At 33.6% G+C, this 21175-nt stretch overlaps 1 protein-coding gene across 3 annotated transcripts; it reads right to left on the bottom strand.

Moving 5' to 3' along the window:
* Positions 1-11: 11 nt before the first annotated feature.
* Positions 12-20062, bottom strand: LOC132704325 (uncharacterized). 3 transcript variants are annotated; one of them, XM_060674247.1, is made up of 9 exons: positions 19898-20062; positions 7280-7376; positions 4426-4843; positions 2683-3248; positions 2380-2622; positions 1587-1787; positions 1344-1533; positions 851-1282; positions 12-762 (listed from the first exon to the last, which is right to left on the bottom strand). In XM_060674247.1, exons 1-9 carry the CDS (start codon positions 19947-19949, stop codon positions 466-468), a joined length of 2496 nt encoding a protein of 831 aa, XP_060530230.1. In that variant the 5' UTR covers positions 19950-20062; the 3' UTR covers positions 12-465. The 3 variants fall into 3 exon arrangements, with proteins under 3 accessions (XP_060530230.1, XP_060530231.1, XP_060530232.1); XM_060674248.1 differs by lacking the exon at positions 19898-20062 and adding an exon at positions 11091-11294; XM_060674249.1 differs by lacking the exon at positions 19898-20062 and adding an exon at positions 8362-8476.
* Positions 20063-21175: the final 1113 nt, after the last annotated feature.

Here is a 21175-nt window from a genome sequence, read left to right as displayed (position 1 = left end):
ACAAATTGCAAAATGATCGTTTTATTCTGAAATAAAACCTCAGCGGCATTAACATACAAAAACTAAAATTATACATATACTATTTATTTGGATATTAAATTTTATAAATCCACTTTGGTTTGAAATTATCATAATTGTACTGGATTTACGAAAAGCAAATTTGTTGTTACTTGCGCAAATTACTACTGAAAACTTTGTTCGGTATTGTTTCCTAAAACTTTATAAAAATAAATATTATGAGGTAACATTTATAAATAATCTATATAGATTAAATTTGTTTGTGCAAAATACGCTTTTATAATATCAGTCTAAAACGCTCAAGGAGTACATCGTGTTTAAAATAAAACAAACTCTTCTCGTATATTTGCAATGGCTACAAATCTTCAAAATCACTCGCGAGCGAATAATTTGATTAGATGGATTCAGTAGAAACAATGATAAAAACTAAAATCACAGAACATAAATCTAATGAGAGTTATTATTCGCGTGGGGCGAAAGAGTATTCGGAGTCTTTTTGGGAGGTAAATCATTTGTCGTAGGAACCATTGACATTTCTATTTGTACCCCTGATGTGGCCGCTTTGGCCAGTGAATTTCTTCGGTAAGTTGTAGGATCCAGGGAAGGCTTCCTTCTGTTTAGATGTCTCTCTATCCATCTTAACATTGTAAGTACAGAGTCAGTCGACGGCAAACGTCTCTCAGCGGAAGTTTTAATTATGTGAGACGAGGTCACGCGGAAAGTAGCGGCCATACCTTTCAGTGCCTAAAAGTATCAACAAAACGGTCAACGTCGCCATTTTTAAAAATTATTGTAAATACCAGTGTGTTTTGATAAATTTTAAAATACTTACGAGCATGGCATCTTCGTCTGTCGCATCATCACCGACGTAAATTATCCTAATTCTTTCGCTCCAGTCGACTCCAAAAGCGGTTCTCAAGATATAAATGGAGGCTCTCCCTTTGTTCCACTGCACAGGAGGTTTGGCCTCGATGGCGCAGTGGGCTTTACCCACCGTGAAACCTGCGTCCTGGATCATTTTCCGAGCCTGGACTTCTAGTCCTGCTCTCAAATGCACCGGAGTTTCGCGAAAGTGGAATGTGAGCAGAGCGCCTTTGTTCTCAACCCACGCACCGTCCCTGCAAACCGTTTCCTGAAGTTGCCGCATCAACTCGCCCACCTTATTGTGGAACTCTGTAGGCATGGGGTGAACGAATTTCGTCCCATCGGGGTGCAAAATTTCCAATCCGTGATTGCCGGCATATGTGATACCGTCAATACCCACCTGAAAAACAATAACCAAGGTAAATTTCAAGAGATCTAATAACCATACTAAATTTTTATACCATTGCCTTAACGTTATCGACGTTTCGTCCACTAACAATGGCAATATATACGTCGGACATGTTTGACAATCGTTGCAAAATATTTTTGGTTTCTGCAGGTATTATGGCCAGGTCCGGGTGGGGTGCAATAGGTGCAAGAGTACCATCGTAGTCCAACAAAAGCGCCAGCTTTAGTGTATTGCCAATGTATCTGGAAAAATATTCAGTTAATGATTAAAACGCATTACATTTTATCATATTCACTTTGAAAGATATTCGTCAAAATCGTCCAGAGTGACAGCTGGCATAGATATTGAACCAATGTCGTCGTGGTCCTCTTGTGTCATTAGAGAACCCATGGCACTCAAGAAACTCTTAGTCCAATAATTTACATCGTTCAGTTTCTCTCTCCTCCTCAAATAATTCATACGAAGAATCCGTTCATCCTCTGGCATCGTTAGAGCTCTATAAAATTATGTGATAAGTAAAATACTCGTACATTTTACAATGCATACTGAAAATGATAATTAAACATTTATTATCATATTTTACAATAAATTGGATTGAAATATCTAATTGGGAAAAAAGCACACATTTCAGACTTGTGCATATGTGCATGATGCAGCTGATTATACGACAATAAATTCCATGTATATCCGTCTGGTAAAAATGGTAAGACAATAAATAAGCAAAGATTGAGGAGAACAGAGAATAAAGCTGAGAATTATATATCTATTACATTAATAAGGAAAACAAAACAAGAGGAGCTTCAAGAATCAAAGATTTCATAATTATTTAATTGGGGACGTCATACAGTAAGAAAAGGCGGTTTGTGGACAGCTGGCTTTAAAAAGGTTTCGGGGGCATTTGAATTAGTATTTTATAAAAAAAATAGGCATATGCTATGTAGTATAGTCAATGGAACATAGTAAGACATTGCATAAGATACCAGTTCTAGAGGAAAAAGTAAACTTAAACAAAAAAGTTAATAATTCGAAATATTGATGGTTGTTTTTCTGTCTAAGCTCTTGGGCACATTTGTAAAGCAACTTCATACCTATGAATCACCTCAGAAGCGTCGTCAATTTCATACGGATTACAAATAAGCGCTTCGTGCATTGTCTCCCCGGCTCCGGCGAAAGGAGACACTATTAGTACACCTGGCGGGATATTGATTTGACAAGCAACAAATTCTTTGGCGACAAGGTTCATGCCATCTCTGAGTGGTGTCACCAGTCCTACAGCGGCATCTCTATAGAAGGCCGCCAAATCGTCTTGTGACACGCAACCATAAATGTACCTAACAAACAATATAGTCAGTCAATGGACGATTTATTTCAGTGCTATGCAGTTAGTCTACCTAATTGGCGACCAGTTAGCTGTGGTGAATCTTCCATTAATCCGTCCCACCAATTGGTCCATTTCCTCTTTCAAGTCTTGATATTCTTTAACGTCCGTCCTAGATGGTACCGATATTTGCAGAAGGGATACTTTTTCAATATGCTCCGGGTGCTTTTCTAATAACTTTTCGAAGGCCAACAGTCTGTGGACCAACCCCTTTGTGTAGTCCAGCCTGTCTACACCGAGGATGATTTTTTGATTGGTGGACAACACTTTGGGCGCTTTTTCCGCCAGTTCCACAAATCTCTCGAACGGAATTCCGATGGGTAACGGCCTCACTCTTACAGATCGTCCGCCGTGTTCTACCAAGATGTTTTTTCTGTCTACTCGACAGCCCAAATTCCTTTGACAACAGTCGACAAAGTTTAAGCAATAGTCGGTAATGTGAAAACCGACCATATCACAGGCCAACATACCCTGAAGAATTTCGTCAGACCATGGGAAAAGGCGGAATATGTCCCACGGGGGAAATGGAATATGGAGGAAAAATCCTAATTTACAGGGGATGCCTTCTTCTTCGGCGGCCTGAAACAAATGTAAGCGTAAAAAAGGTAGTAAAGACCACCATCATATAGGAAATATAGAGCCCCGAATGATGGGATGGGAATGATAATGGAATCTAGATTTTGATAAAAATGAAAAATAACCATTGGTGTAGGAGTCACGGCAAACATTATGTAAGTAAATTATTAAATTTACTGGAAACAGGCATAACACCCAAATTACCCCCACCATCTGAGTCACCGATTTTTATTTGTATTTTTTCGAAAACGGTTGGGTTTTCACAGATGTTTATGAAGAAAACTTTAGGACATCACAAGGTTCGGTGTTTTAAAACTAATTGTTGGCAGGATTACTTGATTTCATTCACTTTTTGCTGAATAAGAAAATAAATATTAATAAATCATTTTTATTCGACTCATATTTGTAAAAAGGAGCATTTTATGAGAACATATAAATTTATTATCAATACCATTATTATATATTTAAAATATAGGAATTTAGTTTGTTTGCTCTAAAAATTTGAAAATCTAGATGTGGCAAAATATTGATAATATTCATTTGTATATATCGATTTTTGTTTATGAAAATGAAAATTCATTTAGTATAATTTCTGAATTTGCCGAACAGTTAAAATTCTAACCGTTTTTCAGGCGAGATAGTACGATAGAAGCCTTTCAGATCTAATGTGTATACACGTATACGACGTAGGTTTAAAGATCTTCGTTTGAGAAAAAGTCCTTCAATGAACGAATTGTTGATGCAAAAAACTAGCCCACTTTGAGGCTAATTTCCAACCAACAATACCACGACACCGTGCTCTTGTAAGAAGAAAAAAATCTCATATGAACCACCAGGCCAACCAATCGAAAATTCCTCTTTTGCTTTACCATTGATCAAATACTAAATGCACTAGATACTAGATTTGCTCAACTTGGTCAACAAAGTCCACATTTTCCATTCTTATATAATATACATGATTTAAAAGCGATATATTAGCACACCATAAGGATTTCACTGATGGTGGTTCATGTGACAAAAATTTTTGCACAACTACAGAATCAGTTGCGAGGAAGGAGGCAGGCACGTTATTGTGTAAACTTTGTTAAAGCTGAGTAGGGCAAAACTAATATTTGTAGTCAATGTCCTTGTTTAAGTTTGAAAAAGCATGTGTAACTTTTCGAAAAATGCTTATTGGTACCTGTCGTATCCAGTTCGCCGCCAACATTAGATGATAATCGTGGACCCATACGAGGGGAACATCTTGCGATTTCGGCAATTGCCTTAGAGCTTTCATGGTACATTCGGCGAACTCTTTGTTCGCTATCACGTAGTTCTTCCAGTGTTCTCCCTTAAATTGTGCTCTATCGGGCATCGAATGAAACAATGGCCAAAATGTGGCGTTGCAACAACCGTTATAATAGGAATCGAATATTTGGGGATCCATTTGAACCGGCACCACCTTGTCCGATTTCAATCCGGCGGTGGGGGTGATATCGTCCGGATCACTCTCCGGAATGGGTTCGGTAGGATCTTCCAAATGTATTCCGGGCCAACCGACCCAAAATCCATTTCCGTTTATCACCACCGGTGCTACTGCGGTTACCAAACCACCAGCGCTGAAATGTACAAAAACGCCAAAGTTATTGGTATCGAATGGGTTAATATAAAAAAAGAAAAATCAATTCTGAATGCAGACGGGCAGAACCGACTCAGTATCTATACTAACTTGAATTTTTAAAATAATTTGTTTTTAGTATGAGTTGCACATATTCCAGAGTTTATAAAATTACTCTAAAAACTTTATTTTTCTCATTTTAATCTCCAATGTTTAAAAATGTATTTCAATTCAATTTCACGTGGAAAAAAATCACACTTTATTACGAAAAAACATTTCCCTTTAAATTATTTATTTACGCTCACTGCGGACTAAATTTCTTGTGATGACACAATCAGTATGTTCTATTATACCGGGTTAGTAAAAAGTACCCGAACAGTTAAATATCTCCAAAACTGCCAAAGCTGCAACGATAAAATTCAATACCTGACGGTTTTGGAATATGCAAAATTCAAAAATGCTAGTGCTAATGCTAAATGATTTTGTTAGTTACGGTGTGTGCCTTTAGAGTTTGTTAAATTTGTTAAAATTTCATTTTAATTGCTTATGCAGATTGTGGAGTTTTGTATGGATAAAATAAAAATAGATAGATGTCAGACGACAACATGAAAGATCTATTCACAAAAATGAAAATTATCTGCAGATAATAGTTTCAATTTCAAATTTTAAACAAAAAAAGGAGAGAGAATGTAACCCCGGGTGTTCGTTGATTGTTATTATTCGACGATAAAGTTAGGTTAGGTTGAAAATTATACAAGTTTCAATCAATTTACAATTAATCATAAACTATTGGAGTCAAAGTAATTGCCAAACGATTTGAAATTCTTGTCTACGAACAAACCTAATATTTTTGTTCGACAAAATCTATCGATTGGCCTATAGAATAGATGCGACTTCGGGGCCCCTCCAAACAGGCTTATCATTTTTGTTTTGTTTCGAGCTATTTATTTATTGGAATTAATAGAGGGTTCACTGCACTGCAGAATGAAAATATATTTTTATTGATAGATATCGATAATTTTAATGACCATTGACGTAAACTCGGAACGTTGCAAAAGCGACTTAAACGAGAAAATAACAGATTTGATGATAATAAAGTAGTCTAAATATCTAAGACATAATTGGTAATAATTAATAGAGACGGATCATAGTTATATTAGACACGTCTAGGGACGCCTTATCCTTATATCCCTAAAAGATGGGGATTACGGGTTGTTTTGGAATTCTATACTAACGACAAATTTTTAAAAAATGCATTCAGTTTATCGTACTTGGAAGAATATTATATTGTAAACGGGTGTAGGCGGTAAAGTGCAAGAAGAAATGTACGGGAGGACTTTTGCTGCCATGATTTACACATTATGTTCCTGCTGATACTACAACATAAATGTTTCTAAGTAAACATAATTTACCGCCTTTTTTTCAGCTATCCTTGGAAACTCTTACGTCTACCAGAAAAAGTTAAAAATAATTTTCTTGCCTAGGGATTTTCAAGTAGTGATAAGAATCAGTACTCGGGGCACCAAATTTATTAATTTAACAAAATTTCAGACTTTGCTTTGATGTCTTTTTTAACTGAGCTTTTCCCGTTTTTTACTTTTTTACCGGTTTATTGTGATTTTATGTCTATTATTTTGTACTATGTTTAATACGTGGGCATTTATTCTACTTTATAAATAACAACTCCCTTATTTTGATAGTTGAACAGGTAAATAAATGCTGTCAGGTAAACCAACATTCTTTATCCATTATTTTGAATCGATGATGTCTTGTTTGACCGACTGAAAACCGAGAACTTTTTGATAGGGGTCTAATAATAATAAACTTTTATGTGAGATATCGGTACTCCTACATCCACCACAATCCCTTTAGCATCGCCAATAAAGTGGAATTACTACATTTGCAATCGCAAAACGCCCCTACCAAGTTGCACAATATTTTTATGTAATAAGCTATATATTATTAATGTAAATACAATATCTTTCGCATATTTTTAATATGTTTTATAAAAAGTAGAGTTTCGTGAGTAAAACGTTGGGTTGTTTGAGATAAATGGTTGGTTTATCATGCAGATATTGTGACAAATAGTCTTTACATTCCAAGACGTTTGTTTATTTAATTAATTAATTTGTGACAATGCAGTTAGAGTTGCCGAATTACAAAAGGGTAAATGCACACAAACTATTAATAATTTTTTAAATTTCATCGATGTAATTGGAACACAACAATTAAAAAAAAAGTTGTTTGTACAAAAAAAAAATCCTACATTAAGCGCAAAAAAAATGGCACAAACCGGTTCATAAACTTTTGCCTATTTGCAATAATGATTGCAAGACTTCAACAATTGAGCGATTGACCCATCTCCAGAATTATTGTGCTTAACAGCTGCTGGGCTGATTGTAACGTTAATCCTTAAAGTCTAAAAAGGTTAACTCACCTAGCATTTCTGACTAGCTTCCCATCCTTGTTCCGTTTCAAGACGAAAGGTAGCCTGTTGGAGATGACGATCATGCTCCCCGATGAAGCGACCACATCTGTAGAATATTGAAATTTCGGTGGTAAAGGCGCCATTCGGAACAGTGAAAAATAAAATAATTGTTGCTCAAAGGAACGAAAATATTGTACGCAACAACGAGGTCAGTTCTCGTCAAAAAGTCATAATTGCTGACGACCGTACGCAAGCAGTGATTAAACTGGAAGTTATTAGTCCTGTATGTGCCTTTTATCACTATGATGTGTTGCAAAATACGGATAAGAGAGAAGAACAGATTCGGTAGTAGGATACTTTAGACTAGAAGCATGGCGCGAAGATGTGGCTGCTATAATGGACAAAGTCGACTCATAAGGGGTCATTCGAGTTATCAGCTTAAACGACTTTGGCCGATCTTTTATATTGATTTACAACTGTTAAGGATGTAAACACAAGACACCATCGGTAGCCATTACATCGTGATTTAAAAAACAGATGTAAACAAAAATGTGTTTTGCCTATCAACAATCAAAAGTAAACAACTATTATCATCAGAAATTCGGCTACATTTTTGTTTAAATTATACTTTTGGGTGATAATTTATTTAATATGTAGGCCGCTTAATAATCCCATCAAGCAAGTGTTCTCTTAAAGGTCCAAACACGCTAAATTTGGTATTAGTTGCTTCCGTTACCCTTGCTCCTGGATGATCGGTAAAAATGCCTACCCACAAATAGCAATTTTGGAATGCGTGCCGTAGCAGTACTAAGACGGTGTCAATATCCGTAAAATCTCTTGTTTGTTTTGCCACGTTCTAAGGAAATTCGGTGTATTATACCGCCAATGTCGTTCATCAAGTGTAAATCACGCTGGTACTTTGTGGTCCGTAAGCACGTTTTCAAGATCGCTCTGGAATGACGTCAATCGCCGACCTTCGTGTTATTTTTTGGCCCCTATGTTGAGATAAAAACATTTCTGGCAGCGACGCTCGCAGAACGTGATGCAAAAAATTTTTCCGAATTCCATCAGTTATAAGAAATTTTATATACCTGTAGGTGGAGGCATAATCATTGATCTATAATCCCGCTAAAACAGCAGAGCTTTATAAGGTCCATTCTAACAACTTACTGTATACCGGCGTTCATGTTCCGTTCATTATTTTATTTATCCACGTAAGATTTTAGTCAACAAGCACTTCAACGTTGACATTTAACTGACATCACGTATACTTTTAACGGTGTAACGATCAATGTCATAATATGGGGTAGAAGGTTAGGTAGGAAGGTAAGCCGCTGTGATATAGTTACTATGTTCAAAATAGTGTATTATGCAACAAGTGCGGTAAACGGCATTTGACTCACGAGTTTATTTGACACGAGCAGAGCGCAGCGGAACGAGTTTTTAATAAAAGAGTGAGTTAAAAAATTTGCCGAACGTGTTGCATACTATACTTTTTCTACGACCGTTAGTTTTCGGGTCCATTTTCGCAAAACACGAATACATTCACTGACATGACCGTCAGAATTGACAAACGTCAAAATTCAAGGCGTGGAAAATATCTCCGAAAACGTCCGATTACTCCAACAAGTGCGGTAAACGGCATTTGACTCACGAGTTTTTAATAAAAGAGTGAGTTAAAAAGTTTACCGAACGTGTTGCATACTATACTTTTTCTACGACCGTTAGTTTTTGGGTACATTTTCGCAAAACAACACGAATACAGTCACTGACATGACCGTCAGAATTGACAAACGTCAAAATTCATAGTGTCGGAAATATCTCCGAAAACATCCGGCTCGGATTCGTGGGAAACGAAACTGACGTGTTAAAGTGACGCTTCACACACGCTAGATCGGTGGGTAAGTAGGTATTTTACGGATGGGAGTAGAAAAAAGTTATTATCATACGCCATGGCAGTCACACAGTATAATTGTTGGTTTTCTAATCAGTGTTAATAATTGTATTGACTAATTTAAGTTTGAGGAATAATGAGCTAAAATGAATCAAATATATCCCAAAGAGTCTTAGTTAAGGAGAGTGTAATTTTTTACTAATGCATAGACGACGAGGCTGTTGCTTATAACTGTTACGCTATCGATAAATTCTATTAGGTTTGCTTTGCGAAAAGATTGCCTTATTTATTATTATTTGGACTAGTTTAATGTAGTCCGATCGGGTTTTGTTATTATTAATAAAACCCGAATGCCTGAGGACTGACTTCGAAGCCTAATTTATAAAAATGATTTAGGCATTATCGTCTGATTATCTTCGACCTTCTGATTTTAGTTTTTTAGATTTTTAGAATTTCGATGGTTATAAGTATAAGAAAATTATATTCCCTTTTTATTTATCGAAGGTTTTACTGAACTTTGATGATAATTATTAATTTCCTCATGGTAGACGTGATACTTATACCAAAATTTGGACAGTGATTTGTGTTTTTATCAATATCTGCATATCGATATCAAAATATCTCTAACTCTACTTACTACTATCATTAATTGCTATTTTTGGTAGATCACAAGTGCCGCGAAGAAATTTTTTAAAATTGATGGTATGGTTAGTTACAGCCAATACAGACGTTACCTAAATATCAAAATAAATTACAAATATACTACAAAAATATACAATATTTTTTTACATTCCCTGAGATAAAGCAATAATAAATACCACAGTTCAAGTTTTATAATTTTTTTATAAAAATATAATTAATCAGGTTTCAAAAATATTACGAAGGTTTTTGGCCACAAGCGTGACAAACGACATTTTAGTCACGAGTACATAAACGAGTGACTGAAGAAGTTTATCAATACGTGTTGTATTCTACACTTTTTCTACGACCATCAGATTTGGCGACATTTTTCTAATAGAGCTTATTCAAAGTAGCAACTGAGTTGCGATTTAGAGCTGAAAAAAACAATTTCTTTACCACGCAGTATTGTGAAAAAGAGTTGCAGATATTTTGCTTAGTTTATACATATGGAATGGATATAGTAATCGTGATTACAGTGATTATCAATTAAAACATGTCAGATATTTGGTTAGTTCCAAGTTAATAAAATTTAGCATTAGCTTATTAAATTAATTGTAACTGAAAAACATCTTCTTTACGATTGTGTTCAAATGGAACACTATTTAGCTTTTAATCGATTTTCAAAACAAACGATTATTAACATTATTTTCCCAAAATCCTATTCGATAACGAATAATAACCAAAGCTTCAAAGACAAGTTTCGGAGAAAACGATATCAGTACGACTGCTAGCGAAAAGCATACCAAACAAAATTTGAAAATGAGTAATTTGAAAGGATGTGTGAAAAGTTTATAGGAAGTTAAACAAAAATTATCATGATGGCTCAAGAAGCAAGTTTGCTAACATAAAATATAGATAGATACTAAATACCAAACTTGCGGGGGAAAATTTAAACATTATATTAATAAATTTTGGGTAGATGTGTATCAATTTATCCAAAAGTTGTTAGACGAGATCAATATACTGTATATTTTAGGATTTTCATAATACAACACCGAAAAAAAAACGACTTGAGTCGAACATCAAAATATCATACCAAATATTATGGATTCAAAAAACAATTGCGTTATGCCCAGAAATAATAATAATGAATAGGATAGTTATTGTCGCTTCTTTATTGCAGAAAACATATCGGTCCAAACTCTTGCGGAAAGTGTATTTTTCTCTTAATAAAAGTATCACTTTTCGCACTTGTTAAGAACTACACTATAATTAATAATCAAAACGGCACATAAACCAACATACTTGCTTCGAATGGTATATTATGCCACGTCATAGTTGATTATCGAGAGTGTCCATTAAAATCCACGATTAATTTTCTAGCGACGGCACTAAACTTGGAAATAACACCGCGCAGTTAACTTTTATATGTACATGCAGTTCCGTCTTTACGATCCTATATGCGAGATCGCACCGAATCACTCAACCCTTACATGATAACGTGCGTGTAAATTTAAACAATCACGCATTTTGTCAGTGAGAAAATTTGTCATCAAACAGTTTTATTTATAAACACTCTGGAATCGCGCAACACTTTCAGCTTCCCGCACGATGCCAATATGCGAGATATATAAACAGTGGGATATTTAATTTTTGGACCACGATTTTATCGATAAGATAGCTACGTCGCGATAAAAAATTCGTCGTGTTTAACCAAAATTTAAAAGTAAATTGAGTACGATTAGCTACTAACTACTTCAAAATGTCCTTCACGAGAGATAACCTTTCCAAATGTGATGTTATGGGTTCTACTTAGACTAATAAAATTGTTTCTGCCATTTGGTAAACCTAAACCCAATAAGTTTCCGGATATAGAAAAAGGGATTTACCAATAGCGGATAATGTGTAAGAAATGAACTATATACAGGGAGTCTCAGCAAGAAAATTCTCGATATCTTCGACTACAACATTTTTAATATGCACTTACACCAGACATGGGTTTCTTCTGACTTATTTTAAACACCATATACATATACAATTTCGTTTTTTAGTATTTATGAAAATTCAAGACATATATACCTAATCTTATAGATCTTTGCCATCTTTTAGGTAGGTAGGTCAAAAATAACCGCTTACAGAATAAATCTGCAAATTTTTTCCATATGCAATTATTTCAATTATTCTATGTAGAAAAACGCTCGTTTAACATAATTATACACACATAAACACTCCTATTATTAAGGAAAAACATTAAAGATATGTCTTTTAAGTCGATATAATACAAACATTTCAACATTCAGACTTTTGAACAGATCTAAGACTCCTCGACTTTGTGATTAATTAGCAAAAAACCGATATCGCGAAATGAGATTAATCATATTTTTCCATTCTCTTAAAATTATTCCGACACGTTATCTGCAAAAAAATAAATATTAATTAAATTAAAAATTCTGCTTCCCAAGCCGCAAAGAGTGATTGCAAAGTCGATCGGCAAATCCCCGTTAATTCAAAACTATCTCGTACGTCTGGAAGATTTTCTACTCGGATTTACAGTAACGCATAATAGTACCTAGGGGTGCGTGGGGCTGGACGGGCCACTTAAGCTTTTTATTATTTTTTGTGGCTTTCAACCACCAAGTCGATTTGACTGACTTTAACTAAATTTAGCCAAATTCTGGCGAAACTTCTTTATTAAAAAGTATTTAATAAAAAAAAAACATTACTAATTAGTAATTATTTTTCTATCGATTAAAAATTTGTTATTAGGATTTATAAGATTTTCGAAAGCTCTGGCTTTAGGCTAAAGCCATGGAATTATCCAAAAAATAAATAACATTTTCAATAAATTAATTATACTTCGGTTATAATAATATGAATTTTTTTTTCAGAATTTTTAAGCCCACTATTTTACCCCTTGTATTAAGCAAAGAGTTAAAAAAGCACAAATAACCAGAATTTATAATTATTAGAAGAAAAAACGAAAAAAAAAATTTAGTGAATTCATGAGGTGGGCCTCCTTGCTCCACCCTTGCCTATATTATGAAACAAGTTTTATCAACGAGACTTTAGCGAGGAGTTTGTTTAGGTATGAGCCGAGAGTGTTTAATAAACGCGTGGCTGAAGATTATAAAGCTATTGCATACCCTGCCCTAATGAGCGTGCTTTGTAGATTTAAAATCTACGAAAAATCGTATTCCCACGCAGTAATCTTAGTTTAAAATGTGGCACTTTAGACTGCCACGAATGCGGAGATTAAATCAAATTTTTCAAAGGCATGTTTTGCTCGCAGGCGCCGAATCAAAAATTGAATTGACTTTTCTCAAAATTGGCATGCTGATAATTCGTGATATCGCGTATATTCGTTTCGGTTATTCTGATTCAACGTAAACAAAATTTTTCCGCTATTATAGTGCTGATAATAGGATATGTTATACAGTTATTAGCACGAATCCTAAGGTAAACATCGTTTTAACGTTTTATGGAGACATATTTTTTTTATGTATTTAATAAAAACAATTATTTCTTGGAAGTCTGTACCACGTTAATTTTCTGGCTATGGGAACAAGTCTGATGAATAAATTACCAAAAAGTTACCATTTAAACCAAAATCAAAATTTTCTCGATTTTCTCTAGTTTCACTCATAATAATTATCATAATCATAATAAGAATAGATTTACATAGTTATTGGGTGAGAACCACCTCTCAAGAAGTCTTATTGCGGCGCACTTAATACAAAGACAGGACGATAGAAAAATTGAGTCACCTTGACATAAGATAAAAACAAATAAATATTTAATAAGGATTTTATTTGCTCATTTTAGTCTGTGAAAATTATAACCATAAGGAAAACCTTTCGTACATATATTTTCTCTGTTAGTATGCTGTAGTTACGTAGCTTCCGCAACATAACGCCAATGCGTTCAAACATCTAGTCTTGCCATAGTGGCGTACCGTGTATATTATAACCATACAGAACTGCTTTTTTGCATATTAAATTGGAACAATGTTAAATGTACGCTTTCGTAGTCTACTTCTCTAGAAATGTACAAAATTTTTAATGGTATATTAAGCCAAAAGTTTGATAAACGTAAATCTAATCTACCTAAATCTAAAATTATGGAGAAAAAAAAATTCTAGGCCTCAATTTCAAGACATTTAATTTGCCAGAACGCCAATCCGAAATATTTAGCAATAAGTATTTTTTGTTTACCGTAACTCACCATGGACAAATTACATCCAAAATCGTCATAAATGGGACATTGACCGAAAATTTCTTAAATCCAAAGGAATGAAAAATTCGACTTACCAGATACCAGATTATTTCTACTTATTGTTCATTGAATATCAAGCTCGTTAAATCCTAGAAGTCGTAATTCCATTAAAAGTCATAATTATATTCTAAACTTCTGTGATAAAAATTATGCGGTTTAAATGTACGACGCAGAAATCCAGTGTAGAATGAAACATATGAAGGTATCAAATGTATATGGACTGCAATAAATGCTGTTGTGTATTAGTCTGAAACTTTTACTGGCAATAAAATTAAGTAAATATTGCTACGAAAACAGATTCAGTATGTGCGTGAAATACTGTTTACACAAATAAAGAAATATTCAAAAATTTTCCGAAGTTTGCAATTATCTATTTTTGTGGCGCTTAACGCTTTTACATATCGATACAGAATTTGATGTTAAACAGTGTAGAAATTCCTTGAACATTCACAATATTAAATTCATCAGAATGAAAGAAAAAATTTTATGTCGCAGGTGTTCGCGTTCCTTATACTCGTATACGCTATTTTATAGAGAAAACTTTTAAATCATCCTGTTTCTGTTTGTTAGCTATTTTTCTGAGATTTATCTTCAAAAGACTTTTTGTGCAGAAAAAAACAAGTCGGCTTGGTGTGGCGTTTGTTTTTTTCTGAAACCTTCGACTTTTTGTAAATTATGGGTAAAAAAAATTAACTCGTGTATAGAGAACATTTAAAGTTGAAATAACTATTTGTTTATTAAAAACGTAATGTGACACATATCCAACAAACATAATTATCATGGATGTTTCAAAACAAATGCGAAAAATGGCGGATTTTTTTTAATAGAACAGCAAAATATTACGTAAGAAATACAATTATAAAAACACACCTTCTATATTTTTATTTTGTTTTTAGATTTTCTTTTCTTCTTTTCTTATATTTTTCCTTTTTGTTAAATTTAGAAACTTTGAATTTTTTTTAATTAAAATTTAATAGATAAAAAAATCTAATGGGCTGCTGTCACTTAAGACGTTTCCTATTATTGCTTTGTTTGACATTGCTCAGTTGGTCAATCAAAAATTGATTATATAATCATTTAATTATTTAATAAAAAGAGTTTTCAATAAAGGTGAATTACACTAATGCAGAAATAGAAGTTTTATGAAAAAATTCCAGTAGACCAAAAGTTTTTAATAAACCCGTCTATTATTATTTTTTTCAGGTCATTGCGTAAGTTTTTCTTTAAAATTAGTCAACAAGGTAGCGTAGGTAGTCTAATTTCATCCCCTTCACTCATTTAATATATATATATATATATATATATATATATATATATATATATATATATATATATATATATATATATATATATATATATATATATATATATATATATATATATATATATATATATATATACATAGATATATATATATATATATATATATATATATATATATATATATATATATATATATATATATATATATATATGCAGTGTGTTTTTATAGTAGTAATGCTTCCGTAATATGTTATTGTTCTATCTATCTTTGTTTTTAAGACAAAAATTAAAACATTTTTTTCCGCCACATCTGTAGCACGATATCGCTCTAATGGGTGACTTTTCACCCAACGTTTATATAAACCATCCTTTATTTTAAACAAGGAATCACCACTTTAAGTTTTTAGCATTTGCTTTGAAACACCCTGTAAATAGTTATATAATATATATAATATTCTTTTTTGGTGAAAATGGTAAGATGATTGGTATTTTGTTTTTTTGTTTATCACTCCCTCCAACATAAAATACCCACTAAACGAATAACTTAGCTAGGATGGGCTTCCCGCGAACCACCTTGTATAACAACGCAAAGCTGCTTAGGAATGTCGATTACAACCGATAAATGAATTGTAAGACGCCATCTTTAACACCTCAAGCACGAGAGGTTACTCTTACCTCATATAGCAGCCACTATTATCGTGATTATATTAAATTTCAGAAAAAAGTAGGTAAATAGAACTTTGACAATGCACCCAATTTTCGAGTAACGAGTTATATTGAATATTGCCGGTTTGTACATTTTAGTGACAGGTCTATATCTCTGCAGGGCACAAATAGTTGCTTAACTTATCAATTTTAAAATTTTACGACAACTAACGATTCGATAATATATTTGCTTATGATTACATATAATTCGGATTATAGATAAAAATGCATAACAGGAATGTTTGTTTAAATTTTTCACTTCAAAAGCGAACACGGCCGTAGTATTATTTTTATTGTTATCCCATTTCAAACATTCAGAAAAACAACTTGATTTATTTCCACTAAAGCCATTTTTTTTATATATTACATTACACGCATTCTTCTAAGCAGCTTTTTAACAAAGTCATCTCTATTACAACGGTGAAAGTGAATTTCGATATTTACAAATTCAACCCTAGTTATTTTAAGTTTGACTACAGCAGAAGCAATCACCAAGGTGATGGGTACCGATTAAAGCGACTTTATGTAACTATTTTCAGTATTTTAAGGCTGTCAACTTTCGAAGATTACATTAACAACCTCGATTCAGTTTTACGAATATAAATTATGAATAGGTACAACAAACAGACTGGAAAAAGCCTATTATTGAATTCAAGTACAAACAATTTCGGTATTTAATATCCTCGAATCAACGTGCGAAAAATAAAACTGCAAAAACTACTGATAACACACGGGAAAATTTCTAATTAAAATTTAACATCCCGTAATAGAGTTATTTACTTAAAACTATAGACTGACTTATTGATATACCCGATTTATTATCCTTAAATTAAATCTAAATAATAAACAACTATTTTTACATTGGCGTACTTCAACTCGATCTTGTAAACGGCGCCATTGAGGCGGTACCGTTTGGACTCTGACTTCAGCAGCTTGTGATCTCTTTATTGGACTCCTAGACTTAACAATTAAAAGTAAACATCGCGGGGGATCCGATCGAGACAAGAATACAGTGACATCCGATATCGAAAAATAAATATATCTGTCTACATACCGAATTGACTCCTCCTAACTTGCATTGGTATACTTGAAGAGTTAAGGTACCTTTGAGGTACTTACTAGGTTTTTCTTGAAACTCTATTGGAACTCTTTAGGGGTTCCAATTAACATCGGCCTAACGATTCAGGTATCAAAGAAATGTGCGGCAATAAACAAGCACAACGTGTCGTTATATCTTTTAAGCACCTAACTTTTATGACAACGTGAGTGGTACAATACAGGGTGTTGCTTATTGGTAGGCCGCAATTCCAGGGGCGCGAATAAATATCTGATTTTCAAATTACTCGGGGAGAAAAGACAATGATCTCAACGATACGTTCACGAATTTTGTTGAAATCTGAAAGTTAATTTAAAGAATACGCTTTAATCCTGCAAAAATTTGCCCACCTTTTGGTTTAAATAGGATGATATAGATTGGGGTCAGAAAATAAATAGTTTTTCTAATAAACATATTTATAAGTAACTAGTAAATACGTAGATTAAACGGTCAAAACGTAGTTATGTCTTTTTATTACTCATTTGGCTCTAAAACTTTGAAGTTTTCGTGGAACCATTGTTAAGCCTGCTTAAGATTATTAGGTTCCAATCCCAAGTGTTGGACTAATCTTGGAATGTGCGACGCTTAAATACATTGACTTAAATTAAAATACATATATCGGCTGTGTTAAGACCATTTCTCCAATTTTTGGCGGCGGAAAAACATAAGATATATTGTTTAAAGAAACTTCGACAGGCTACTGCAATACATTTTACAAAATTTATGGATTCCTCCTGCATCGGTGGTTGTTGAGTCGAACTTGCTAACGTTTCGCCAATCATCCTGTTGGCTTCTTCAGAGCTTAACCAAAACTCCCCATATTGGTAGACAGGTAATGACCTGAGTCGCGGTTAAGATTGTTAGGTTGCTTATAGATTTCTATAGACTCTTTGATTTTTCGTTGGTAGAAGAATTGATCACATTCAAGAATTTTAGCTTTATCGAATACAATTTTATGTCCGATTTCGTGATTGTGTTCGGCAACTGCTGGTGAGTTTATTTGACTCTCCAATGTATTCATCTCAAATGGAATTTTATCTTTAACGGATCGAAGATGTTGAGAAATTTTTGGACAATTGGTAAATCTGGTTTTGAAGTTATATTTCTTAAGAACTTCTGTCTTTAAAAGCATTAAACTTAAAAAAAAAGACAAGAAATGTTCAGCCAACAAGCAAATTGCAAGTGATTTTCAAGTAAGTTCAGTCCTACACGTACACATTTTCTTTTTTTTGCTATAGTTAACTCATGCGAACTAATTTTTAAAATAATATTATTTTATAAGGGTTGAGTTTGGAACAATTTTAATTGCTTTCATCTCCTTTTTTGCAGTTTATGTGGTTTATTGGTATTTTATTGTATTGTAAATTGAACATTGCAGAATAAATGTATTATTATTATTATTATTATTATTATTATTATTATATGTGGTCGGTGATATTGTGAATGTAAGGAAGTACAACAGTGGCAAGTGTGGGATTGCTTTCGGCCTCATTGTTATTGGAAGGCTATGGAAACGCTACGTCGATGATACTTTTGTTATTTGGCCTCATGGTCAAGAATCCCTAGTAGATTTTCTTAGACAAACTAACCAAAACTAACCAAAAATCATCGATTATAAAACTCCCTTGTTTACAGAGCCATAAAACTATCTCTGTTCTCTCTAATAATATCCATATTAAAAGTTCTAAAGAAATACAACGTCAAAACCAGATTTACCACTTGTCCAAAAATCTCTTAACATCTTCGATCCGTTAAAGACAAAATTCCATTTGAGATGCCAGGAGTTTACAGCATTCCATGCATATGCGGTAAAGAATACATAGGTGAGACCGGACGAAAAATATCAACTAGGCTCAAAGAACGTGAAAGAGCCTTAAGACTAAGACAAATAAACTCAGCAATTGCCGAACACAATCACGAAACCGAATATAAAATTTTATTCGATAAAACTAAAACTCTTGCATGTTATCAAGCCTTTAGCTGTCACCAATATGGGAATCAGTCATCCGAGACGGTGTTTATGCCCCTCATTTAGCTCCGCCCTCCTCAAACAATATATAGGCAGGTTCAGAGTAAAATGCGAGCCAGTTTCAGTCAAGCTCTGAAGAAGCCAACATGATGATTAGCGAAACGTTAGCAAGTTCGACTCAACAAAAACCGACGCAGGAAGAATCAAGAAGTTTTGTAAAAAGTACATTAAATATATCTTGCTGCAATATGTTTAATAAGTCTCTTATTTGTTAATTACAAGAATTGCACAGTTATATACTGCTGCTTAATGTTACCATATACAGAGACGTAAAGTGCATTTGCTGTAATAAAATCACAGGTATAGTAAACAAAAGCAAGGATTAGGTATACAGGAAATTTAATCTAATAAAAACATATCTTGAGGAATACAATATTGCTTATTTGAGGACAAAAAATGTCGTTTTTTGTAAACACGGGCGCCTTAAATTTCGCTAAATTTCTTACAATGCTTTATCTAACATCGAAAATTGGATTAATCAAGAATTCATTTACAATCTAAACACTGCATGCCATTCCGCGTGCAATATTTTATTTTACCTAAGCGAATTTTGACAAAACACTACTCGGCAGAGTAACGAGTTCATTTGGAGCCTATCCCATGGAAATTTTCCGCTGATCGATATTTCCGCAGATCAGGAAAAGTGAACGAAGATGGGGTAGAATTGTGACAGGTCACGAATTGTAGAGCGTTACGCAAGGAAAGCGATACCGACCACAAAAATTACTTTGGTACGATTTAACTTACCTCCAAAATCACTGATCGAAGGAACTCGCGGATACCTCCTCCAAAGTCCCATATCAATAAATCTTATGAAAAAAGTATAATTCGGCGAAATTTAAATACGTTTTGGTTACGTTTGAAATGTCAAAATTGTACGTGTTTCCAACGCACACGTCGCTAACTCAACAATTCGCGATCAGGACTTGACTGGCGGTTGCGCCATTAGATTTACCTGTGCGAAGCATGTGCTCGACGCGTGATCAGGATCGAACTTTATATATTTTTAAATGCCCTTACCAGCCCAAAGAGTACATACATGCTTTCGAGAACATTAAAATACGATTATTCAATTAATCAAATCTAATCTAATAATTAATATAGATGTGTGATTTTAACGAAAATGACCGTAATCTGGCTATAGCGGCTATTTTTTTTCACGATTTTCAAAAAGTACGGCTGTCGTCTTTAACTTCTGCTCCAATAACAAGTTGCTTAACTTTTCAATTTAAAATTTAAACTTAAATAGATGGTGTTTAATATAGCTCTTGGTTCTTCTAGTAGATAAACAACAAAATTATGAACAAAAAAATGCAAACCATTATTAAATTAAAAGACATTATTCTGCCATTAGAATACGGACGACATGTCTCTTAAATCCCCTTAACTAACACAAAAAAAGTCAAAAGTCAATTTTCTTCAAGGTAATGTTTTTATCGTTATCAACCTTTTTACTTTAAAAAAATCTTTATTTGCCACAAGACATCTTTTTTTTTAATTTTCAGTTTTTTATACTTCCTAAATGTTACTTTTTTGTAACCGGCGTTTAAATTATATTATTACCTGGATCCATATAAATCTTCAACAAAGCACGGAAAACTCATTAACAGATTAAATGGTTTTAAACTGCTTGTGCAGAGCTGATTTCATATCTTTACTTACTTACGCACGATATGAAATATTTTTACTCCGGCCCTGTTCGCAAACAGAGCACGTGGTTACAGAGTGATCGAGCCAGGATGTTCCCGAATTTTCTGTTGTGTCGGGTTACTTATTGATTTTTTCAGTTCCCCAGTCAGTCCGTCAGTCCTGCAAGTGGTATTCCATCTTTAAGGACTTGGCTGATCTAATGAAAAGCAAGCAAAACAATTGCATTATGCGCGACCTTTGGAGTAGTGTTGTAACGGACTTTCTAGGGTAGCCATCACTATTGTTTTTTAATTGTTTCCACGGATTTAATCAAAACATATCTAACCAAAACTAAATAAAACACATTTTGCTATCCTTTTTATTTCATGATTATAT

Source organism: Cylas formicarius, unplaced genomic scaffold (genome assembly GCF_029955315.1).
Source record: "Cylas formicarius isolate icCylForm1 unplaced genomic scaffold, icCylForm1.1 PGA_scaffold_7__23_contigs__length_41026272, whole genome shotgun sequence".
NCBI lineage: Eukaryota > Metazoa > Arthropoda > Insecta > Coleoptera > Brentidae > Cylas > Cylas formicarius.
The sequence above is the reverse complement of the archived record's forward strand: the minus strand, read 5'-3'. Positions and strand labels throughout refer to the sequence as shown.

Excerpts from the sequence above, each read along its gene's own strand:
- LOC132704325 (XM_060674247.1), bottom strand. The coding sequence starts at position 19,949 with ATGGGACTTTGGAGGAGGTATCCGCGAGTTCCTTCGATCAGTGATTTT. Across the intron at positions 1,283-1,343 it reads TCGATAACGTTAAGGCAATG|GTGGGTATTGACGGTATCAC; the intron begins GTATAAAAATTT and ends ATTGTTTTTCAG. Across the intron at positions 763-850 it reads CAGACGAAGATGCCATGCTC|GCACTGAAAGGTATGGCCGC; the intron begins GTAAGTATTTTA and ends TGATACTTTTAG.